Source organism: Tupaia chinensis, unplaced genomic scaffold, assembly GCF_000334495.1.
Source record: "Tupaia chinensis unplaced genomic scaffold, TupChi_1.0 Scaffold000335_1, whole genome shotgun sequence".
Classification (NCBI taxonomy): domain Eukaryota; kingdom Metazoa; phylum Chordata; class Mammalia; order Scandentia; family Tupaiidae; genus Tupaia; species Tupaia belangeri.
Genome location: NW_006159829.1, coordinates 2448818 through 2474656, shown reverse-complemented (window position 1 = coordinate 2474656; position 25839 = coordinate 2448818). Strand labels below are relative to the sequence as shown.

General features: G+C 46.8%; 1 protein-coding gene across 11 annotated transcripts in view; it reads right to left on the bottom strand.

Annotated features, from left to right (window-relative positions):
- Positions 1-25839, bottom strand: part of PTK2 (protein tyrosine kinase 2) — a 291358-nt gene that overhangs the window by 121281 nt on the left and 144238 nt on the right. For all 11 annotated transcript variants that reach the window (XM_014589190.2, XM_006152112.3, XM_006152113.3 and 8 more), the window contains 6 exons: positions 24522-24576; positions 12111-12251; positions 11266-11343; positions 5810-5917; positions 2904-3021; positions 189-219 (listed from right to left, as the gene is read on the bottom strand). In XM_014589190.2, the coding sequence (XP_014444676.1) occupies positions 189-219; positions 2904-3021; positions 5810-5917; positions 11266-11343; positions 12111-12251; positions 24522-24576 (531 nt within the window). The remainder of the gene's footprint in view (positions 1-188; positions 220-2903; positions 3022-5809; positions 5918-11265; positions 11344-12110; positions 12252-24521; positions 24577-25839) is intronic.

The following is a 25839-nucleotide window of genomic DNA, read 5'->3' as shown; positions in this document are numbered from 1 at the left end:
GGCAAAAACGCATAGTGACTTTCCTGAAGGCTCAATATATCACTGACAGTTGGCTTTCTTTCTAGAAATACTTGTTTTCCCTAATCTCATACATCAAAATTTTACTTTTTCAGGAAAATAATAAAGCATAATGATTTTCTTAAAGTTTCCAACAAAATTAAATAAGGATACATACAAAGTACACTTACTTTGGTATTGATGGTAAAGCCCGTTCACCTTCTGTGGAAAAAAGTAAAGAGGTTATGTTCCTTTTATTCCTCTGGAAAGGCCGATGGGCAGAAATTGGGAAGACAGGCGAGGCCTATGCTGGCACTTCAACAGTTACCCTATAAAGGAAGCCATTACCCGTCTATCCTGTTCCATGACTTTACTTCAATATCTGTAACAAACGTCAACTCACGGAGAGGCACTTGTTATTTAAAAGGTATTGGTGACTCATAGTAAAGCACTAAGAAAATCTGGTAAAAAATTTCCTTCTCAGGAGACTAAAAAAGGAAGGATTTCTTATGATCAAAGTCAACATTCCTTTTCTATCTTTTTTTTTTTTTTTTTTTTTGCTGTAGGGTGCATGAGCTTGCCATAGAGACAGAGAGAGACAGAAAGTGAGAAATCACACTGCAATCCTTTCTCCTCCAGTCTCCTCTCAGGATCTTGGGCACACACACACATACAACTGGTACGAGTTTTAAGCTGCTGGGTCCAGGACTAGAACCACAGTTGACTATATGTGAGTCCATCAACATAATCATTATGTTATCTGCTGGTCCCCAACATTTCCTGACAAGGAACCAAACATTCTGCCTTTTGGTAAAACCTCTTGTTAGTAACCTGTGCAAAATCCATGCAAGAATCACAGTGAACCCCAGGACATAGTTCCGAGGTGTCTGCGGTGCCCGAGGAAGGAGTGCACTAGGGAAGCCAAGGCACGTGAGGGCCCTGACTGAGAGAATGTGGCCGTTGGAGGTACCTACCGGTGGGCCTCTGTGTCGAGCAGTAGGGCTTACTCTTTGGGCACAAGGACTAGCTCACACTGGCCTCATCGCAGTGAAGCTCAGGAAGGTCTTCAATAACTGGGGCGACCTTCCCTCTCCCAGTTCTCTGTGTGTGAACCAGGAAGCACTGGATTTAACCTCTTTGATGTGGATTAATTCAAGAGCCCTGTAACAGAGCTGCTCTTCCAATCTTCTAATCCACTTAAGCTGAATTATACCAGAATCTTCCCAAATTCACGAAATCCTTCCCTTGCTTAAAATTTCTATTTCTCTCAATAGCTTTTATGAGGAAATGCCACAGAAACTGCTCCATTCCTATCAGCACCCTCGGCGGCTCTGGCTCCCACCTTAGAGGGGGTCTGTGGGCAGTACCGGAGGGAGAGGCATTCTCACCCACCACTCATGACTTCAGCCATCTCTGAAGGCAACTTCATAACAGCATTTCAGACAAAGAAACTTTAACAGATACTTACTGTGTCTTAGAGAGAATGTATGAATAGACTTTACCGGTGTGATTGAATGGGAATACACTTCTGTTAAATGAACCATATCCTAGGGTCATTAAGTAGACTTATGTTTACTTAATAGATTTTTGGTTTATGGCTGCAGCTGTTTTTGGAGAGCAACACCGCCACCACTTTTTAAACAAAGGGTCTAATGAAATGACTCCTCTGTCTCTGTCTCTCTCTCATACACACACACACACACACCACCCTCAAACAGCTTCACAGGCAGAGCATTTCCCTGCAGGGCAGGCTGGTTCATGCTGCCACCGGGGGCCTACCTAGCCCTTGGTCATTGGCTTCCCCTGGGTCTTCCTGTGTCTTCACTACCTCACAGACCTGCGTACACAGACACAGAGTACCCTGAACTGCAGGGCTCTGTGTACCCTAATTATCCTGGCTCTGGGGCTATCCTGGCGATAAGAACAGAATTCGTGTGCAGCGCCCACCCCCGCAGCCCAAATGACCTCATGGTGACTCTCCAGCTCTCATCAAGCAACCCGACAAAGGAGATGTCCTCCTCCGTTATGGGTGAGGAACCCCAAAGTCAAGGTTAACGCAGTGTATCCAGATCATACTACAGCTAGGAAGAGCCCCAGGACAACGCTGCAACTAGAACTTACGAAGCCTGCAGGTGCCAGGCAGTCCTGTCCTGTGTCTCCCAACACTGCACAGCTCTCACGTCCTGTGCGGAAGCAGACGGCAGCACGGAGGACTCACTATCTGAACTTACAAACCAGTGCCATCCCAAAGCCCAGGCCTGTCCTTTCTTACCATGTGCTGCTCCCCGCGGGAATATGTTCACCTGATCATTTCAGAAACCCACATTCCCTGAAACACTCCTTGTTATATGCCTGCAAAAACTCCTCATTTCTGATGTGACACAGGTAACCATTTCTAGGGTATTTATTTACTCATCCTGGTCTTTGATTTTACTTCATGATCTGGAACATAATTGTTCTTCGACTGCCCTAAGCTTCAGATCTCTAATAAGACTTTATCTAACTGATTTACAAGGAAAACCACCACCAGAACATAATCCCAAGTTTATCTTAAAAAAAGAAACACACACACACACATACACAAAAAACAACTAATGGTAATTTAGAAAATACCCTAGGTAGGTGGCTCCGACCACAGTGTTACAAACATGGGTAATGTTTCCTTTATGCTACCTCTTGACCTGTGGGGAGCATGACCTCGATCACCACTCCTATAAAAATGAGAATTCAGAATATAGGAAGCTGAATTACTCATTTGTTCTTCACATTAACAAAATTACCTAAGAGCAGGATAATAGGCAGTGTGTGTGTGTGTGTGTGTGTGTGTATGTGTGCACGCGTGCATGTGTATGTTTGAGCTAGTCGATCAGTTAATTGGAAATGCGCAGACAGAAATAGAATCTCACCTTTCTGGGGCCTGATGATAAAAGACTGCGTGGCTCCATTCACCAGCCGGCAGTAGCCATCTATCAGGTCAGCCATATTCTCTGCAATGGTTAGGGATGGTGCCGTCACTGTCAGAGGCTGAACAGAGAGAAGACCAAGAGAGAGACATTATTGTTCTTCCCAGTAATCAAAGAGACAGCTGCACCATGACATCAGACCTCCACTTACACTTGAGAACAGAGAAGAGCGGGAGAGAAACAAGACTGGTCGTAACATCTGAGTGAAAAGGGAAGTTTAATATTTTAGGACATCATTCCTAGAATTTGTGGCAGAAGGCAAAGTCAGATAAAAACAGAAAAGTCACTTAAACTGAATCTCACGTACTAGGACAAAAGGAGAAGGATAGAATATTTTCCTCCAGAATGTCTGGACCCTCTGGTGCATTCTAAGTAAGGGAAGAATTGAAATAATCAGTAAATTAGCATTTGACTTGTTATAGAAACTAGACTAATGGGAAAAAATTTTGTTAGCCATCTGTCATAATTTTTCTAACATTAAAAAATTAGTGATGGATCAGCAGATGGCATAATGTTTACATTACTGGACTCCCACCACAGTTCAAGTCCCAAGCCCAGCAGCTTAAAACTCATGCAGGGTGCGTGTGTGTACATGCCCAAAATACCAGAGGAGACTGGAGGAGAAGGGAGGAGAAGGGATTACAGTACGGACATTCCCCTGGGGGGTGATTTCTTGCTTTTTGTCTCTGTCTTTCTCCCCTGCGAGTGCACATGCCCTTCAGCAAAAAATCTCTCTCAAAAAAAAAAATTAGTGAAATTTCATTCTTATTTTTAGCATGCTCAGCATGTTCTGCTCAAAGGCTTACAAATCACTTTTTTCATTATAAAAGATGTTCAATTTTGATTAATTTCCTAAAGGAGCTATTGTTAAGAGCTATCCAGGAGATAACAAAAGCTGTATTTTATTTCCAAATACATGCAGGTCTTAATTAACGTAGTTATGTCATAATCTCCTTTTCGATGAACAACTTCTCTCACCTGTATTATTCGAAGCATCATTTGGGGGATATGACCAAATGAAAGGTGGCCAGCATGAGAAGGTGGTGTAAAACATCAGTGAGATACTCGCAAGAAATCTCAACCTGAAACAACTTCTCAACGTTCTAAGACAACCCTTGTTTAAATCTTCTTTTTTTTTTTGAGAGGTTTTTGCTATAGGGCATATGCGCTTGCCAGAAAGACAGAGACAGACAGAGAGATAGAAAGCGAGAAATCACCCCCCAGGGGGGATGGCCATGCCGCAATCCCTTCTCCTCCATTCTCCTCGTGGGATCTTGGGCACACACGCACATGCGCCTGGCGTGAGTTTAAGCCAACAGGTCCGGGACTTGAATCACAGTCAGCTACATGGGAGTCCAGCGACATACCCATTACGCCAACTGTTAGTCCTGATCCTTGTTTAAATCTTGAGGCTCAACAGACTCTGTGGAGCCTCAGATGTCATGAGGCTCACAGAACACAGGGCAGACTGGTGCAGAAGCATCTGCTTGAGTGAACAGTTCTGCACATCAACCCCACGGAGAAGAGGCTGGGCGTGCCAAAGAATTCTAGCGTGCTGAGCAGGAATAGGTGAGGTCCAAGTAATATGCTCTGCAAACAAGCAAAACCGTGTGCCACTCGGCTGGGAGACTCTTATCCTCCGTGACGCACTGGCTACCCAGGGATGGCCGCCTCATGCAGGACCTGACATACAGCCCTTTCTCATGGCACTTTTTGTTCGATGTCCTATTCATGTAGATTGAGAACACAGCTATGGCGCCAGGCTGGGTCTGAGCACCATCAACATTACTTTGTGGCTGACCACCTGGGCTTCAGTTTCCCCATCTGAAGAATAAGGTTAGCCACAGCATTTCAAAATACCTACTTCGCTTGGCTGTGAGAATGTCAAGTGTTTCTCTTGAATTCTGTATAAAGAACAGAAGGAGGTATGTGCCCAGGAAGCATCAGCTACTGCACTGTGATTGCATGACTACCCAGGAAAGGTCACGAACAACAGAGCCTGGGAAATAATACAGATCATAGAACACGGAACACAGACAGACATGCACCTGTATCTCCAAGACATTGTTTTCCCCGAGGAAATGATAGATCCTGATAATCTTTAGTCAACTTTGCAATAATGCTCTTGTGTTTTTTTGTTTTTTTTTTTTTTGGAGAGGTTTTTGCTATAGGGCGCGTTCACTCGCCAGACAGAGAGAGACGGAGAGACAAAAAGTGAGAAATCACCCCCAGGGGGGATGGTCACACTGCAATCCCTTCTCCTCCATTCTCCTCTCAGGATCTTGGGCATGCATGCACATGCGCCCGGCGTGAGTTTTAGGTCACCAGGTCTGGGACACGAACCGTGGTCGACTACGTGGGAGTCCAGTGACATAGCCATTACGCTAACTGCTGGTTTCCTTGTGTGTTTGTTTTAAAGATAATAGTGCATGCATACAAAAAGAAAGAAGCATCCTTCACAGAGTCTTGTCATGCTGTGATCCCCCTTTCCCAGCCTTCCAGCATCTTAAGAACCTGGGCACCTGTGCCTATCCTGGAGTGTTCTCAGGCCAACCAGGGGACCTGAACTTGGCCATATGGCTTCCAGCCTTGCTGGGCACTTGCACTGCCACTGAACCAGAGTGTCTGGGCCTCCTGATTGATTTTAAATGTCTCCTATCCTATTCTTGGGAACATTCAACATTTATTAGTCACAATGTAACCCTTCCTATATATGACAAAGTTGTGGTTCTGATGGCGCACGAATACCCCAGGCTTATTCCCCAACAATTCTTACTTCTAGAATGCTGCCATGCTGCAGCTTTCACATAACAGTGTGGCCAGAGGCCCTTACCTCGGGAGGCCCTTACCTCGGGAGCGCCTGCTATTCTCAGCTGTAGCATTCCTTTCCTGTCCTTGTCTTCGCTGTTTGAATACTGAATGGTCTGCACTTGAGTGAAGTCAGCCAGATGTGTGGGCTTTGGAGGGAAAAGGTAAAACCCTTAGAACCACGCCGCTGATTCTGTTATTTGCTCTGTGGGATTCCCACGGCCCCACCTCATCCCATTCTCCTGCAGCCATGCTCCCCAAGACCGAAGTCTAGGGAGCAATCGGCTCTCCCGGCGGAGCGCAGTGGAGCAGTCCTGAAACCACTTCCCGAGCCCTGTGGTATGAGAGGTGATGTCCTGAGGACACCACCCGTAGGCTGGTGAGTGAAAGTACAGGCAGCACAGAAATAAACACACGGGACAGGAAGAAGGAAACAGAGGGAACCCTGGTTGATTCAGTGACGTCTTGGAGGAACCTTAAAGAATCTGTGGTTAGGGACCAGCAGGTAATGTAGTGGTTGAGGTATGAACTCCCACATGGCCAACGACAGTTTGAGTTCCAGACCTGGCAGCTTTAAAATCATGCCGGGCACGTGTGCATGTATGCTTAAAATCTTAGGAGGGGAAGGGGCAGTGGTGTGTCCATCCATCGTGAGGGGTGATTTCTTACTCTCTCTCTCTCTCTCACATACACACATGTGCCCTACTGGGAAAAACCTAAAAAGAACTCTTGGTTAAAGAAAACACAGCTTCCCACGGAGGGAGGATTGTGCTTACTTTCAAAGAACCCTGAACAGAACAAGTTTTTGGAACTTACGAAGTTTTTAAGTAGGCTGGAGCTAGGGAGACAGTGGGAATCCATGGGGTAACTTCAACAGAGGTTGAACTCTTGGGACATTAGGAGAGCCTACAGTCATTATCCAGTAGAATAACTACTCTGCTGCTGCTGCTTTTTTTTTTTAAAGAATTATTTATTTTGATTTTATTTATACATTCATTTATTTTCAATTTGACCAGAGAGAAGAGCGAGAGAGAGAGAGAGAGAGAGAAAACAAGTCACCAGGTTCGGGACTCAAACTGTGGTCAGCCATGTGGGGGTATCCAGCATCTTAAACACCATACCACCTGCTAACCTCTCACCCTGCTTCTTAAAAAGAATACACATCACATAATGTGTGGGAAATTCCCTGACAATGAAAAGTTGCCCCGTGTGTATTCACATGGGTAAGAAATCTGACTTTGGAGCCCAAGCCCGCAAAGAGCTGTGCACAGAACAAGACTGAGTTTAATGTGAGGGAAGCAGGCCTGTGCCTTCTCTGGAATGTTATGAGGGCTGCCCTTTTCCTCCCGGCCAGGAGGGGTGCAACCGCATCACACTGCGCTGCCCTGATGACAGCAAGGCCATGCACGCTCCTCTCCACCACTCCCTGACCAGGGATACCCTCCCTCTACTGAGTTACCTTCTTCTTAATGGTTTGTAGTTATCCTTCACCTTCAATTAAGAATTTATTGTCAAATACAGTCAAAATATATATTGCCTTTCTGCTATGTTTTAATGAAAAAAGATCTTAACTTCAACATAGTTTAATTTATTAGAATTTTCTTTAGGGTTAATCCCATACTCTAGTAGTTAAGGGAACTGGATTCAACATGGCCAATTCTGGTCTGACTCCTCATTCTGGTGGCCTGAAAAACAACGCAGGGTATGTTTGTGTGTGTGCCCTAAACCCGAAAAGATAGAGAAGGGATTGTGTGTGCCCCACTGGGGGTACATTTTTCCCCTTTCTCTCTGGTGAGCACATGTGCCCTCTGGCAATTAAAAAAAATTCTCTTTCTTTAGAATGAGCATTCTCTATGTCTTGCTATGGAATCTCTGGCCCACCTGTGGGGTACACATGACTAAGAGGGGCTCTGTAGGCTGGAGTCACGTGAGAGACGGGGATTCAATTTCTGATCCAACCTAAAGGCTGGGTATGGTAACATGAGTCTATGACCCAGCAGCTCAGCAAGTCTGAGGCAGGATGATTGTGAGCTCGAGACCAGGCTCTGCAACACAGCAAGGCCCTGTGTGAGAAAGAGCCGGGCAAGCGAGTGCGCACCTGGACCTCCAGCTAGGAGACTGAGCCAGAGTGGCAGGATGCAGTTTGTGTAAAGAAGAAAAAAGATTCCTTGTCTACCCTAAAGTTATAAAGATATTTTCCTATGTTTTCTTCTAAAACTTTTATCCTTTTTCCTTGTATACGTATACTTCTTCTGGAATTGATTTTTGTTATGATGTGTGGTTGGGGTCAGAATTCACGGTTGGGGGACCAGCAATTGGCATAATGGCTAAGTTGCAGGACTCCCAGGTAGTTGACCACAGTTCGGGTCCTGGACCCGGTGGCTTAAACTCACACCGGGTGCGTGTGTGCGCATGCCCAAGATCCGGAGAAGAGAATGGAGGAGAAGGGATTGTGGCATGGTCATCCCCCCTGGGGGGTGATTTCTTGTTTTCTATCTCTCTGTCTCTGTCTTTCTGGCAAGTGCACACGCCCTATAGCAAAAACCCCTCAAAAAAAAAAAAAAAATTCACAGTTGGGGGCCAGCAGGTGGCATGGTGGTTAAGGTGCTGGACTTCCACAGGGCAGACTGTGGTTTGAGGCCTAGTTCTGGTGGCTTGCTTTCTCACTTTCTTTCCGGTGAGCGCACATGCCCTATAGCAAATTTAAAAATAAATAATAATAAAGTAAAATAATCTTAAAAAAAAAAAACACTATTTACCACTGTAAATATCCATTGGGCCCAGAGGCGTTTCTGCACAAGTTAAGCAATGATGCCGGCAGTCAGGAGGGTGGCCACCCTGGAGGTACAAGACCAGTGATGAAGAGTGGGGACATTGAGGGACCAGCAGTTATCATAATGGCTATGTCCCTGGACTCCACGTAGACGACTGCGGTTCGCGTCCCGGACCCGGTGGCTTAAACTCACGCCGGGCACATGTGTGTGCATGCCCAAGATCCCAAGAGGAGAATGGAGGAGAAGGGACTGTGGCATGACCATCCTCCCTGGAGGGTGATTTCTCGCTTTCTATCTCTCTGTCTCTGTCTGTACGGCGAGCGCACGCGCCCTATAGCAAAAAAACCTCTCCAAAAAAAGAAAAAAAAGAGTGGGGACATCGAGAAGTTCTGATATTGGTTTGTTTAGAGTCAGCAGCTAGCCTGAGGTAAAGAACGCATAATAAACACACTGTTGCATCTTTTAAAATTCAAACAATCTGATGGATCCTGCAGTTCTAGCCCTGGGAATCTTTTTTTTTTTTTTTTTAAGAGGTTTTTGCTATAGGGTGCGTGCGCTTGCCAGACAGACAGAGAGAGACAGAGAGACAGAAAGCGAGAAATCACCCCCAGGGGGGATGGCCATGCCGCAATCCCTTCTCCTCCATTCTCCTCTCAGGATCTTGGGCACAAACGCACACGCGCCCGGCATGAGTTTAAGCCACTGGGTCCAGGACCTGAACTGCGGTCGACTACGTGGGAGTGCAGTGACATAGCCATTAGGATAACTGCTGGTCCCGGGAATTTTCTTCTTAAGGAGAAAAAGCAGTATATAAAGGTATTTGCTAAAGAGTATTTATCATGTCACTGTTTTGGGGTAGAAATCTGGAAGCAGAGGCCAACAGGTAGAGCAGTGATTAAAGCAGTAGACACCCATGTGGCTGACCATGGCTTGAAAGTCACTCCAGGCACACATGTCTGCATGTGCGTGCATGCCCAAAATCCCGGGGGAGAATGGACTGCAGTGTGGCCAACCCCCTGGTGTGTGGGGAGTGATTTCTCACTTTCCCCTCTCAGTCTCTCTACAGTGAGCTCACATGCTCTATGGCAAAAACCGTAAAAAAAAAAAAAAAAAAAAAGAGGAAAAAAAAAAATAGGAGGGACCGGTAAGGTTATGTCACTGGGCTCCCACAAGGCCAAATGTGATTTTTTAAATAATTATTTTATTTTATTTATTAATACATTTATTTGTTCATTTGACTAGAAAGAGACAGAGGTTGAGAGTGAGAGAGAGGAAGTGAGAAAGCAAGCCACCAGATTCAGGACTCGAACCCTGGTCGGCCATGTGGGAGTGTCCAGCGCCTTAATCACCACGCCACCTGCTGGTCCCCAAATATGATTTGAGTCCCAGAGCCAGCAGCTTCAAACTAACACTGGGCACGTGTGCATGCATGCCCAGAATCCCAAGAAGAGAGTGGAGGCACTGTGGCATGGCCTTTCCCCCTCAGGGGTGATTTCTCACCTTCTGCCTCTCTTTCCAGTGAGTGCATGTACCTTACAGTAAAAATCTCTCTTGTCTTAAAAAAAAAAAAAGGGAGGCAACCTGAAAGCAAAATCAATGCCCTCCAAATAGTCCCATCTGGCCTCCAGAGAGAAGGGGCAGAGCGGGGAGGACTCAAAGGCATGTCTACTGGCTCCCAGAGGGACGCAACCCAATGGTTGGTGGGTGGACAGTACAGTCAACGGTGACCCCGGTTCTAATCCTAAGAAGGAGCAAACACTGAGGAGTCAGGAACTTCTGAGTCATTTATGTTTGAGTGGGGGAGCAGGGAAGGAAGAAAAAGGATCAGTGGAGGTAGGACCATGAAGAGAGAGGATGCAAACCAAAGAGTGGACCTGTAAAGAGCAGGCACGATAGGGCATGGTTTGCTCACATTTACATATTTGTGTAAGGTTAGGTGTGTGGTGAGTGTCTGAATACACTAAGCAGACGTTAACAATACAAAACCCCATGAATGAAAAAGAGCACGTGCTGGCCTGAGGCCGGGGATGCAGCCCAGAGCAGAACAACCCCAACACCAGCCCTCACCAGCTCCACACACCAGCGCAGACCCATCCCGGGTCTGCTCTGTGCCCCTGCCTATTAGCTAGCAAGGTGAAGACTTCCACTGTTTTTGTTCCTGTTGTATCTTAACCCTCTGGGGAGTGCCTGGCACCCAGCAGGTGCTCAAAAAGGATGAAAGAAGAACACACAGGCAAAGGTGAACACTTCTGAGAAGAGAACAAAACAGGGAGGGCTGAGTGACAGGAGACAAGCTGAGGGCTTCCATCCAATGGACGGAATGCTAGCGGGAATCTGAGCCGGGTTGCAGACGTATGAATTCTCTTGTTGGAAGTAGCCTGAAGAGGCTGTTTCAAAGGGTATGAGGCTAATACAAATACACGTACGCTCAAATCATATATGAAGTCTTAAATAAAAAATAATCTTTAAAATATCTCCAGGTGAACTGTAACAACCCCATCTGGGTGTTGCTAACACATATGTGATTTGTATGATTCATTTCCTTCCAGAACTAAAAAATTCTGAGGACCTGCCAGAGGCTTAGACTTTCTCATCCACCCTCCTCCTCTGAACAAGTGTCGTGCAATGAGAAGATTCAACTGCAGGAGGACAAGAATGCCGTTTCCTAAATCCAACTCTTCTCTCCTCGAGCCAAGTCCCGGTGGCCCGCAGACCAGACTTACGTTGCAGCCCTTGTCTGTGAGGTAACTGATCCCTTCTTCGGGGCCGATCGCCAGCTCCACTGAAATAATCCAGCTTGACTTTTGGAAGGTAAAACAAGTGAGGACAGAGACACCGGAAGAAAAAAGAAATATTTTCGATAAAGAGCCATGGATATATTAAAGGACCCTGGGGGGCTGGCTTGGTTCGCTGTTCATTTCTGTGCCCTAGTAAGAACATGGAAAGCCCCAGTAACCCAGGACCCGCTGGGTCTGGACAGAGGTACTCTGTGCTCATTCCTATCTACCTGAGGCCAACGGGCTCTATGGGCGCTTACTTGGATAGGTAAACTAGCCACAGAGAGCGCTGGCCAGTACACCATGGGGCCGGAATAAAGAGCCTAACTGGGCCAGCCCTGTAGCCCAGTGGTCAAGTGCATGGGGAGCCAGACTCCACACAGCCAAGTGTGGTTCGAATCTTGCCCTGGTGACTTAAAAAGCACGTCAGGTCTGTGTCGGTGCGTTTTCAAAATCCTGACCGGTTGGAGAAACGGAAGAAAAGGGAGCTGGTTCATCATAATCCACTGGAGAGTGCTTTCTCTCTCTGGTGAGGGTGTATACCTTCCGGCAATTAAAAAAAATTTTAAAACAAAAAGGTAAAGAAACTTAAGTGGCATGCTATTTTAAATAGGTGATTTTATTCTCACATAGGTACATTTTCTATTTGCATTTTTCACCATGTAAAATGACAAATAGTTTTCTCATGCTGTCAAATTAGCTTTCTTTGAATCAGAAACTTAGATATACATGGTCAAGAAAAAGCAAAAGAAATCAGACCAAGCCGCTGCTTCCCATACTGGCATACTTACGCCGAGAGCACACTTGAAGCATTCCTTGTCAAATCTGTACACTGGAGACAGGATTTCAAAGAACTTCAGAATGCTTTCTTCTCTATTAAGGTTGGCAAACTGTCTAAATGTTTGCTGGATCAATTTTCTTAGTGTTTTGGCCTGTATGATAAAATACAAACACCTTTTAACGCTCGCAATGAGGCAAATCCATGGCATAATGTTAAGATTTCTTCCCAATCCACCACAATCACCACCTACATTCACATACTACAAAATACCCTACTTGTCAGACAATGTATTTGTCAGACTTCATTTTTTATAATTGTGTTAAAATGCACATAATATAGTGCTCGCTTCGGCAGCACATATACTAAAATGCACATAATATAAAACTGACCACCCAACCCATTTTTAAGTGTACAGTCCAATAGTATAACACATTTTTTGTTAAACAGAAACCTTCAAGGCAGAACAGGTGGTCGAAATTGGGCATTAGAAAAGTGACCACACGTGCACAAGCCCTGCAGTGGTGGGCAAAGGTCTGAAGGTGCTCATACTTCTGACTGTTGGAAAAGAAATCAACAGGCTTTTCTGAAGGGCAACACAAATCAAAAAAACTTAAAAAATAAAAAATAACCCTTAATCCAGAAAATAAAATTCTAGGGTATTACTCTTTAGAAAAGATTAAAGACAAAGATTCGGGATGAGGAGACTCGCCGCAGTCAGGCATGTAGTAATACACAGAGCAGCAGGGCCACGCCTTCCGGCATGTGCCAGCCCTGAAGGGTCTCTCCAGTCACTATTCTCTGCAATCCGAGAAACAGCTCTGCACAACGAACTCACTGATGTTAACGTTCCTATCAGGGCCAGATGGCGGAACGGAAGAAAATCCCAACTCTCTGCCTGCCTGGCCCACGCAGGATGGTTCCGGGTTCAGGCCCTGAGTGCACTAGGCATGTACATGCCCACGATCTGGAGGCAGGCTGAGGCCAGGGTGGACTGCTGCATCAAGGACACTGTGGGGGATGCTCATCACTCTCCCTCATAACAAAACAAATCTGTCTCCTGCTGTGACACTAGAAGAGATGACAAACAGCCTGCCTGTACAGTACAGGTGCCTTTGAAAGGAGAGCGCGCACAGGTGAGACCCGCGCACAGGCATGCGTGAGCCCTGGTGAGCACACAGCCACGCCTGAGGGCGATAACCATGCCTTTGCTCCTGTGAGGTGAGAAGAGAAGATGGGTGGTCTTCCGGAGCTGCTTTTTGCCTCTTTCAGTTGCCTCTCCACACACGACACCCACACGTTGGAGGGAAGTGCTCTCCAAGCCAGAAGACCCGGGTCGTGGTATGTGCAGTTGCCTGAGGAGGCCAGTGGTAGAGACGACATGAAGGGGTCCGAGGGGCTAGAGAACAAAGGCCCAGTGGCCATGGCGAGAACAAGGCTCTCAGCCCAAGGAGGTGCCACGCGGCGGCTCTGAGTTCGTCTGACTTAGCGGAACAGGCATGCAGGCCGCTGTGCTACGAACAGTGTGAAAGAGCAGGAGAGAGCCCAAGGAGGGGTCTGCCCGAGCAACCTGGGCAGGAGGTGACAATCTGCACAGGATGAAAGCAGAAAGGAGTCTGGGTCTGGGGCACAGTGGTTAAGGCGCTGCTCAAAAGAAGCTAGAGTCCATGTTTGAAACTGGTTCAAATCTCTGGCCTGGCCTGACTGAATCATGCCAGGCATGTGTGTGAGTGCCCAAGATCTGACAGTAGGAAGGATGACGGGAGGTGATCACAGCAGACAGGCCTGTAGGTGGGCTCATCTCTCTCCCATACACACATGAACATGCACATGCTCTATCATGAACAAAGAACAAAGAACAAGCAAACAAAAGCAGCAGAAAGAGGGTGAGAAGTGGTCATATTCTGAATTTGCTTTGAAAATAAAACCAGGGAACACTGACAGGAAAAACTGCCACTGAACTGAAACAGCAAAACCTGGGTGGTGAGTGGCAGTCAGAGTGGAGGCCGGGAGGGCACCAGGCACCTGCATGGAGCATCAAGAAGCCTGATGCAAGGGGTCACTGGAGTTCACGAGAGCGCTTGCCTGGCATGGCACACAGATGGGATCAAGGCCAGGACACTGGGACTGTGGGCAGAGGGGCTGAAGTGACTTGCAAATCCCAGAGGTAGTGTGAGAGGCCTAGGACAGACGTGTGGCTGCTGAGGTGGGCATACGTCAGTGGGGTCATGAGGGCAACGGCCTCTACAGAGTGGCTAGAAATGCCCTTTGGAACCTAGGACACCACAGAGAGAAAGCTGGAAAGATGGGAATACAATCAGGGAGGCTGCAGTTACTGGAATGACAAAACCACAAAGTGGGCCTGGGAAAGGCAAGGACCAGATCCCTGGAAGGTGAGCGAGCAGACACTGGGGACTGTACACCCCCAGCACGAGATTTTTATCTTAAAAACTCCCTCTGCCCTTGTGTATGAAGGGCTGTGGGAGAATGCAAGAGAAAACGCATAAAGATCTGCCAGGCTACGGCATTAGGTCCAGCAAGGAGAGCTAACGGCCTAGACCTCGAGGCGCTGGGATCGGGAACACTCAGCACCTTGAGGGTACGTGGGTGATCACATGGAAGATGACAGGAAATCGAGGAACCAACATGCCTCAACTTCCAGACAGACTAAACAGGCAAGCTCGGGGAGGAAGGTAAAGTCTCATTACTCCTGGACACAACTGTGGTCCTCCAGCCTGCCAACTCAACCTATCAGGTGGACAGCTGCAGACCAGTTAGGAAGGAGCACAGGAGAGGGGAAGGCGGGCAGCAGAAACTGCAGAGTCACTTGCCAAGGTATTTACACATGGGGAACTGGACAGCACCTACAAATAAAATGGAGATAGGAAAGTAGAAAGAGCCAAAGCCAGGTAAGCTGGGCAGTGGGTGGCTGAGACTGGGTGTTCTAGTCCATTCTGTTGCGAGGAACAGCCACAAATAAGCCTGGGTGATTCACGAAAACAGAGTCCCACATACTTGCTCATGGCCTTGGAGGCAGAGAGGGCCGAGAGCACGGTACCAGTCCTGGGGAGGCCTCCTTGGTGCATCACGACACACAGAGGGCAGGAGTGCGTGCCAAGCGAGCAGAGTGTCTCATTCCCTCTCCCACTGTGTCCCACCCCACGGCTAGTCACTTCCCAAAGGCCACAAATTCCCATATTGCAATCAGACCAGGTCTCCACCCTAAGAACGATGTTATAATGGTTCACCAAATTGTAGCACATGAATTCATGGGGACACGTTTGACCAATGGCACTAGGGCTGAGGACTATGGCAAAGCATGAAATGATTAAAAACAGAGCTGTTCTGAAAACTGCTTCAGATCACAGAACCTACAAGGAAGTGAGAGAAAACGGGTTTAAGGTATACAAGGCTGGACTCTGAGACGTATCCCACGGGCAATGAGCTGGTCACCTAGGACGCTCTGCAAACAAGTACCAGGGAAGCCTGTCTTTGGGAATGCCCACGCAGCACTTCATGAGCCAAGGGACTGATAAAGGCCACTGTTACCACACGCTGAGCCTGACAGTATCCAGAGGCTGTCTCAAGCCCAGGCCTTCCCGCTACCCTCTGCCAATGGAGGTCTGACCCCATCACAGGAGAATGTGGACGGCTTAGCTCTGAGCCACTTGTAAGCACTGTCCTCATTAGATGAACTATACTGTGTCCTTGGAGTTGGCTGAATGTGAACCAGACCCTAAGAATCAGGTCTCCTCTGCTCTGGACCCAGAACAGATCCACTAAGGAAATTCTAGTCTGTGCTTGGTGCTTGGAATATGACAAAGAATCAGAGCAGACTCGCTCATCTTCAAGAAACTCAGAGCAGAGCCGGGTACAGTGTTCTGTTCTTCATCCATGACTGCCAGAGGAACCGGGTCGCTGTGGGCGCAGCGCTGCTGGGCAGTGATGAGAACGCACACACGAGGCAGCCTGCAGTGCAGCAGCCAAGCGCTGTGCACAGAGAGCTGGCGGAGATGGCTGGTGGAAGTTTGAGACCTGGACCCAGCAGCTTGAAAAACACACCAGGTGCATGGGTACCCTAAATGCTGACAGAATGGAGAAAGGGAGAAAAAGGGACTGTGGTGTGACCATACCCCGTCAGGAGTATTTCCTCCCTCCCTCCCTCTCTCTCTCTGTGGCCAGTGCACGAACCTTCCAGCAATGAAGAAAGGGAAAGAAATGTTACAAACACACGCACAAGGAAGTACAAGGAAGCAGGTGCCAGAAACGACAGCTGCACCCTTTCCACAGGAATGGACTCTCTTCTTAATGACACCTGCGAGGTGGACACCACGTCTCGTACACCAGGGAGCAAACAGAGCCTCACCATCCCTCCTCCTCCGTTCCTCCTTCCTCTTGCAATTCTGAGCAGGTACAGACACACATGATTCAAACAAGCTTAGCCATGTGGATGCAGCTCCCTCTACACTGCGCTTAACCACTGCACTACTGGGCCAGGCTTAAACGTATTTTTAAACACTGCACTTAAGTGAGATCCTTGTGGGTGAGAAGGGAGCCTGAGCTGTCCCCTGACCACTAAGTAAAGCATGTGGCCCACAGTCGAAACTCAGTTACTGCTCAAGACTGAGTAAGGACATGACTTATGCCTTCACAACAAAAGCTTGAACTCTTGCAACTTCTCAGATAGACATGATGGATGCATAAAACCTGGCTCCATCCTGTAACTGAATGCTGCTTCACACGCTAACATGTGAGTGGGGAGACCTCTCTGGTTCCAACACTGTCGCAGAACGTGCTGCCTCGGTGTGATGGTGTGCTGCAGTAAGAAAACAAATTCAGCAAAAGCTCTGGAATACCTTGACATTCTTTCTTTGAATATAGGATAAAATCAATCAGAATATGGTAACAGAAGCAAAGAACGGCTGTCAAACAAGCATAGGGGACTGAATACAATGCTGATTCTCTTTTTCTTTTTTCTTGCCCCACAGTGAGAGAGAGTGAGAAGAGAGAAAAGCGAGAGAGAATAACCCTCAGTAGGGCCTGGTCATGTAGCAATCGTTTTCTCCATTACTCCATCCAGTCTGTCTAGATCCTATGCACGTGTCTGGCATGTTTTTTTAAGCCATTAGGGGCAGGATGTGAACCACGGTCAGACCTATGGGAACCCAGCTTCCTCGGCATAGCACTTAACTACTGCACAAGGGGGCCAGCCCAAGCAATATAGTTATTAACATTAATAAAAAGTTGCTGGGACCAGCAGTTAGAGTAATGGCTATGTCGCTGGACTCCCATGTAGTTGACTGCAGTTTGAGTCCCAGACCCGGTGGCTTAAACTCACACAGGGCGTGTGTGCGTGCGTACCCACGATCCCGAGAGGAGAATGGAGAAGAAAGGATTGCGGTGTGGCCATACCCCCCCCAGGGGGGTGATTTCTTGCTTTCTGTCTCTCTTTCTGGCAAGTGCACATGCCCTATAGAAAAAAACAAACAAACAAACAAAAACCTTGTATTCATTCATGACTCAAGGCATATTTTAACTCAGGTAAGTTCTAATATGCAAAGACATGGTTTGAAAATCACCCTAGGCACATGTGCATGCATGCTCCAAATCTTGAGAGGGGTGCGGAGAAAGGCTTGCAACATGGTCATAACCCTCTGGCAGGGGAGGGATTTCTCACTTTCCCTCTGTTTCTCTCTGGTGACCATATGAGCCCTGTGGCAAAAACCTAAAATTTTTTAAAAACTAAAAAGTAGAAGAGGCCCAGAGGAGCAGTCAGTTCTGATTTGTACCTACTTCTGCTTATGAATGATGGCTGTAACACTACACAGTCACGCCACGTCTGTTCACTCAGTGAATGCTCTCTTGGATTTAGCACCCAAGCTACACTACTCTATAAAGTACCGCTGACCCTAGAACCAGGGGTGGGGCATCCACCTCTGCACAGTCCAAACCCACATAGGGGGTTCAAATCCCAAAAACTTAACTCATAGCCTACTGCTGACGGCAAGCCTGAGAACATAAACGCTGATCAACTCGTACTCTGGCCATGCGGCATGTGGTATATTCTTACAATGAAGTAGGCTAGAGAAGAGAAAATGTTACTGAGAATAGCATCAAGAGAAAAGGCATGCACAGTACCATCCTGTGTTTTCAGTATGTCTGTGGGGAGCACCTGCTGAGTGGACCACACAGTTCACACCTGCGTTGTTCAAGGGTCGCCTATAGTAGACAGAAGTCAAGCAACTAGAGTCTGCACCTACATGGTCTGCCTACCCGATGGTCCCACCTGGATTTCACAGACATTTAACCCGAACGTGCCATGGCCGCTGAGATCACTGAGGTCCCTGCTGTGGCAGTTCCCAACCCCACTCACCTGGACCTTTCGAAGCGCTGGCTCAGTCCGACCCTGTCACCAGAGCTGCTCATTTCCCTGGCTCTCCTGCAGGCCGAAGGCACCTCGAACTCAGAACTGATATAGCTGGATGGGTTGCTGCCTGTCCCACCCAGCTCTGCCTCTGCCTCTGCCTCATGCTCTGTCTCTGAACCGCCGGCCCCAGTGACGTCTGTGAGAATGCCCACATCCGGGGCCAGGTTCTGCTCTTTCCTCTCCTCCCACATGAGATGGACAGCCCAGTCCTAGAGGACCTGGCACCGTTCACATCCTGCAAATGGAAGCAACTCTCTCCCGTCTCCTTCAACTCCAAGCCCTCCGTTCTCTTTACAACAGTGTCTTCCGAAAACTAGGAACACAGCAGAAGAAGCTAGGCACCGTCTCCTACGAGAGGGATTGAAGCCACAGCCCTGTGCTAATGGGGTCCATTCACTTTGGTCCTCTTTTTCTCATCCAAAACTCTCAGAAATGGAAGGAATATGGTAATAAAAACTTACTGTGCACTCTGATCATTTATCTACTGGAAAATTCCAGGGAAAGTGGGCAAATATGTTTAAAAATAGTAAGTAGGTGGTGCTGAAGGACACTGCCTCTGAGCCTACTTCACTGTCTTGGTCTCGTCTGGTTGAACAGGTGTCAGCCTTCTGCAGGCTGCATCACCTGGCCGTCCTGCAGTGCGCAATACTGAGCCAGGCACCAGAAAGGCACAGTGACAGACAGCGGCAAAACGTCCATGGTTCAGTCATGTAGAAGAGGCGGATACTCCCGTGATCACAGGAACAGCTCTCTCACTTCCCATCCACTGAAGTAGGTACTTGGCCAAGAGTGCCCTATCTCCAGGTTATCTTATGGCCTGTACTTAAATGTGACCACCAAGCAGAGGCCAGCAGATGGTGTGGTGGTTAAGGTGCTAGACTCCCATATTGCCAACTGTGGTTTGAATCCTCAATCTGGTGGTTTCCTTTGTTATTCTCTCTCTCTCTCTCATGAGCACATGTGCCCTATAGCAAACTTAAATGATAATAAATAAATGTGGTTTTTTTTTTTTTTTAAAGTGACCACCAAGTGGGATGTGAGTTAGAAACCTACAAAATTCAACTCTGAATGAGAACTGGAAAATCTGTGCTTCTGAAAGTTCCAAATCAGTTTTTATACAAAGGATATCTTAGCATTAGTTCTCTTTTCATTTCTCGGTGAGGAAAAATATTCCACACAGCTAACTTCCTAGAATCTATTGATATTCATCGATACACCTCCAGAAGAGGAAGGAACAAGCAGGACTGTTCTATATTGCACCCCAAGTCTCAACACCTGCTGCTTTGCATCTGGGACGCAAGGCTTCGGCCTATGAACACTGCTCCGGTTTCAGCCAGTTCCCATCCCGAGTGCAAGTCACTGCAGAGGTGATACTTCTTCTAAACAAGCCAGTGTCGATAGGTTGAGCCATCAGAAATTGCTGCTCCTCAGCCATGCTGAATTACAGAAATGGTCTTATACTGGCCGACCTAACAGTCCTCAAATGCTGACTGCAATAGTGGATCACTGGATCTTCCTAGACAAAAGGGTTCTAAAGCAATATTAGAGAAAATACAAAGTAAATAGTACCAGGCCGAGAGCCTGTTACTAAGGGTAACTACTACCCAACCACGAAACACTACATATAATATGTTGATGGTGCAGGCAGAGACCGGGTCTCATACTCTGCTATCTCCCACTTAGATCTGGCTACTCAGTGACAGGCCCAACCCAACACGTTTCTGTATGTGACAAAAAACATTAAGTCCAAGTCGTCGCCTGCTGATCGGAGAAATGATGATGGTTATTCTTCCTGAGAATAAAATGAACTGTTCCCGACAGCACTCTAGGAAACATCTTTATTACCTGGGAATGGAACGGATATTCCACAAAACTGCTACGATTGCTCTTAGCACTTCTAGTTTGCAAATTAGATTTCAACTGTGAATTACACTGAAATAAGTTTAAGTTTGGCCATTTTGACTTGCTCCCTAATTCCAGGTGCACAGACGAGATGCAAAGGCAGTAGGAGGAGCGTGGCCTTGGCGCCCACTTGCAGTTCTCCGACACCGACGCCAGTGTCACTGGCCATTTGCGAAGAGACTGCCCAACACTAGTGGCACAAGCTGTGAGCACGGCCTCCAGCATCGCCCCCAGCTCCTCCGGCTGCTCTAGACCCCACACTGCCTCTATTCCTCTCGTTTCTCAGCCAGCTACTGCTGCCACAGTTTCTTGATCCTTCCTGCTCTTCATGACTCCGGTACTGTCAGAATAATGATCAGAACATTGTAGAATGTCCCTCCTCTGGAGTTTGACCCACCAGTTTACTGTACCCTCATTTAAAACCAAACCTGTGCTATCACTAACATCCAAGAGCCAGAAACTAAAAACTCTGCAAATCATTCTTAGTAATTGCGGCACTTACACCCCAGACTCTACTTTTGGCATCAAAGCTAATTCAGATTTCGCCAAATGTAATACGATGCTTTTTCAGCATTTGATGTGAACACTGACCCGAAGCAATTCCCTAGACTCTGGTATCAAGGGAAATGGCAGGAAGACAGAGCGGCTTTGGGAAACACAGGTACCAGCATGGCCTTTAGTGGGAAAGCAAGGGCTAATTAGCTTGGCCGTTCCGTAGGAGCATCCCAGGAGGAACAATATGAATTTCCTGTCACTGGAAGTTCCGCCACCACAGCTCTGCAGGGCCAGGCCGTGTGAACCCCACCTGCTAGTGTGCCAAGCCGCAGCGGCTGTGCGCCGTGTGGGCACGCATTTCCATCAGAGGGTGGGTGGAACTCTGCAGCACAGAGAGCACCTCGGCAGAAGGAGGAGAGGCCTTGCACGGTACGAATTCCTGATTAGGCCGTGCGTCATTTGGCTAACAAAGTTACGACGATATCCTTTTAAGTAAAAAGGGCGCATGAAAAGTCAGGTCGAAGAACGTTAACTTGTGAGCCACTCCAAGAATCTGATGAATCCTTGGCCAACTGTATCTAAAACCCAAATTCCATTTACATAAAAACCAGTGGCAATTGCATTTCTCAAAAAGCAAAACGACTCTGTTTGTTTTTTAAGCTTCTTTCAGGTCTCTGCCACCCTACTTCCTACTGGTCTGGAAGCCACTGACCACTGCCCATCTTGCTGCCCTGAATCCCTTGCAGCTATGCTTGCTCTTGTGTCTTTGCTGTCCCTCTGTCCTCCAGTGTGCTATCAGATTTCTATTCAAGTCCTGGAGCAATCCCAGGGTTGCCCTGCTGTAGAATCTGCACTGAACTCCCACAGCTCTACACCGTCTGTCAGTACTCAAGCCCTCCGAAAGCTAGTGCACAACCTCGACTCAGCCAAATCCCACCCCCTCGAGTCTGAGCTTGCCTCTCTGCGTGCTTGGCCTGACTACCAGGTAGGGATCAAGATAGCAGAGAGCAGCACGGGAGAATGGGCAGCTCAGGGAAGCCTAGTAGGATGGATCCAAGGGGCTGCCTGGAAAGACGCCCATGGGAACTCATGTTGCGGGGGGGCCGGGCCTCCTGGAGCACGGCCGCTCAGGCCCATTCAATGCTGCCATCATGCTTCTCTCATGTCACACTGATACCTTCTGCCCAGCACAGCAGGTCTCCCCTAGTTTTATCACCTTTCAAGTGGTTGTTCAAGTCACTCATTCTTTCTTTTAAGTAGTAATATTTACCAAATATCACTGTGTGTCAGTTACTATACCAACCCAGGGTATAGAGTAGAAAATATGACAGTCTTTGCCCCTAGGGATCTTGAAATACAGTACAGGTGGGCAGATAAATGCAAGATGAGTAAGTAACTATGGAATTAAAAACAGAATGAAAAATTTACATACTCAGGAAGGTCTTTAAACTGAAAAGAATAATTTTCTTTCCCTTTGTGTGCTGAAGAAAAAGTAGGAGAGAAAACACTGCAGCTGAGGTTAGAAGAGCCAGTCACACAGCGGGCAGGGCCTGACCTCACTGCCTTCCTCGGGCATCTGCCTCGCTCAGGCTATACTCCCGAGGTGACACCTGACCTGCACGTGTGGGTCCTTGATTGAGGATGCAGTTCCTTTTTAAAACTACAATAATGTCTTGGACTCCCAAGTGCCACCGTGAGTCACATTTGTGCTTACCGCTTACATACAGCTAGATCTGAGACCCTGCAGCACTTCCGAGGCCACCAGTCGGCCAGCTGTGGGTAGAGCAAAGTATACACAGGAGGACTGAGGCTAACGCTCACTGAATGCCTCCATCCCCGCCTCCCCGCCGCACCCCGGCAGGTCTATGCACAGCAGCACCCTCCCACTCCACTGGATATTCCAGGTGGAACTTGGCCTCCCATTCTCCCAGTTCCAGGAGTACAACCTTCTACCCCTACCAATCCTCCTGAGGAACACAACTCTGACACATTCTTGTTCTTCTAGGTATCGTGGACTTGGCTCAGCCCCTGCTATGTGCCAGATGGCAGTGGAAGCCCTGTGTTCCCTGCCTGCCAAGTCTGAGCCAACTCACTCCTGCCCGTGTGAAGCTGCTTGGCGATGGGGACAGTGCCTCCCCACCTCTGTGCTCGCAGCCTACTGCCCTAGATAGGGTGTGCACACCCTGGAGGAGGCACTCTGGAAGGATCAGCTCACTAATTTCCCGGTTCTCTTTAGTACTCCATTAGATCAGAAAACAGCAAAGATTTTACACAACAGTAGGATCACTAGAAAGAGCCTAGAAGAGTGCACGTTATTTTCCTTGACATGTCTGCTTAAACCTGCAGAACGTTTTACAACTCAAAATAACTCTTTCACATCCATTTTCCCCATAAGATTATTAAGAAGTTTGGTGAGAAAGAAGGGATAGTACTACTTTGGTGACTCGGGGAAACAGTTAATAGCCCCAGAGACTGTGGGAACAGCCTCTGACGGACACAGCAAACGGCAGCACTGTGTCTCGCCATCAGCAGCAACGATGGTACTCACGGAACACCTTTCCACTACATTCTTTCTTTCTGTTCTCAGACTTTACATGTACTAACCACTTTAACCCTCACGCGAGCCCTATGTGTAGACACTGGCTCCATCCCATCGTACAGATGTGGAAACTGAAACACAGAAAGTAGCTTGTCCAAGGTCACGTGTGATTCGAGTTGATGGAGCCATGATTTCTCAGCAAGCAGCCTTGCTGTAGAGCCAGTTTTCTGACCTACTGTGCTCCGCTGTGCCATCACATGCCGCACCCTACTTGGGCCTCAGTTCACGGGCTAGAGAGTAGGCGCTTTTTATAATAAAAAACTGAATAGTAACAGCCCTGTTATGAGTTGCCATGTGATGGGTACCATGTAAGTAACACATGTTTAAATCTGTTAAATATTCAAACCAACCCTACAAAAGGTGGAAGTAAGAAACCAGGTTCAAGATCATGAGTTTTGCAAATGCCAGAACACCTATGAGCCAGACTGTCTTGACCCCCAAATCTGTGACTTCCTAAATGCCTGATGTGTGGTCTCGGCTGGCAGCGTGAACCACACTTCACAGCTCCTCGGGGCTCCCTCCACTGGACTGGGGACTATCGGGAGAAATAAGACAAGGCTCTGACAAAATCACGAAGTGAAAGGAGGGTCCTGAAGCTGAGAGAGGACAGGAAAGGCCTCCAGCGTAAACTATATTAACATGCATGCACACACGAACATTCACAATTCGATCACGGTTCTTGTACATACTGTTCCCCTTCTTCTGGATGTCAAAATATCAGAGACTGTAAAGACCTAAATGACAGCTATGCATGTACCTTCTTTAGTTTTGTACTTAGCTGAGTATTACATACAATCAAGACGTGATTGCGTGGGAGAAAGCTGGACCTGTAAAACTCTACTTGATGTTAGCATTACTAGAATAACTGTCAGTTTTTTACATTGTTGCCTATATTAAGGGAGAAAACTACATTATCTCATTTTCCCAAAAGCAATTTACCACTGGGGAAAGGTAGTGGTATAATTTTTTTATTTGATTATGATAAAGGAGACTCTAATTACCTTGACAGAATCCAGTAAACTCTTAGGAAAAAATCGCTTTAAACCAACATCTTTTCTGAAATATAAAAAGAAGTGCATTAACAAATAACACCACCAAATCAATTAATATAATGACATATTTGCAAGAACATAAAAGCACTTTCTTCACCCTTCCACATATCATCCAGGAAGGAAACAAACATAACTCCCCAATTTACAATGTACTCACGAAAGCAGCGAGACAAATAATTTGGTCGGTAGGCACAGAAAACACGAACACAAGCTAGATTGAACCTTTTTTTAATGTTTACATTAAAAACTCTTCTAAAATACTGCCTCTTTGCAAATTAAAATCTGTAAGAAAACTGTTTCTTTTTCACATATCACTTGAAGGTTATCTTATAAATAGCAGTTCCAAATGGGTAATAATTATTTTTGCAGAGAAAGTAGCTGGCCTAACTAGGAAAAGATTCAGGACATGTCTTGAAAGTTTTGTTTTTTTGAAAATAAATCCTTTGGATTTATCTTAAAAGTTGACTATTTTTAAAATAAAATCTTTAAGAAACTCACTCACCTAATCCTGGGTTAGTCACTCAGTTTTACATATAAAAAAATGAAAAAAAGAAGAAAGAGATTTGCTCTAGGTCAAAAAACTGAATGTGTGGAAATTTGAGAAATCCCAGCAATTTTCCTTAAATCAGGCTATAAAATTCAATGATCACTGTTACCGAGAGCCTCTCAGTAAGGCCAAAAGATAGGAAGAACAGCTTGTCTACCCTTTGGGTACTGGTAAGGAGCTACTTTGACCACTAGATGGCACTTTTGTGCTACTAAGATGGAAAATCGCCTCTAGAGACAGTAAGGAATATTAGGAAACAGGGAAAATACAGAAGGATCAAGGAGGAGGAAAAGTGAAATATAGACACCCTTTCAGAATCACGTAGTATCAAAACCGAGAGACAACCTCACCTGTAACCATTAGCCAGAATTATACACAAAAATACAGAAATCTTACTAAGAGTTTATATGGTTGATCTGTATCCAAGTATTTTAATCTCCAATTCTGTAACTACTACATAGTGCCTAAAACCAATGAACACCTTCTTGCTAAAACCACTCATCCTTTTTCACTCTGTTACTATTACCATGATCACTGTATCCTCTAATTCTGCCTGTTTCCAAGACAGAATTTCTGGTCTCTGGTTTTACCTCTCGGATAATTCATTTCTTGTAACTCCTGGTTTTCCAATTCTCTTTCGAACAGTTTTCATCTGTAACTTCCCTTTGTTACCTTTTCAGAACTGCCATTCTCTCTTTTATACTACTGAGTGTGAAGAGA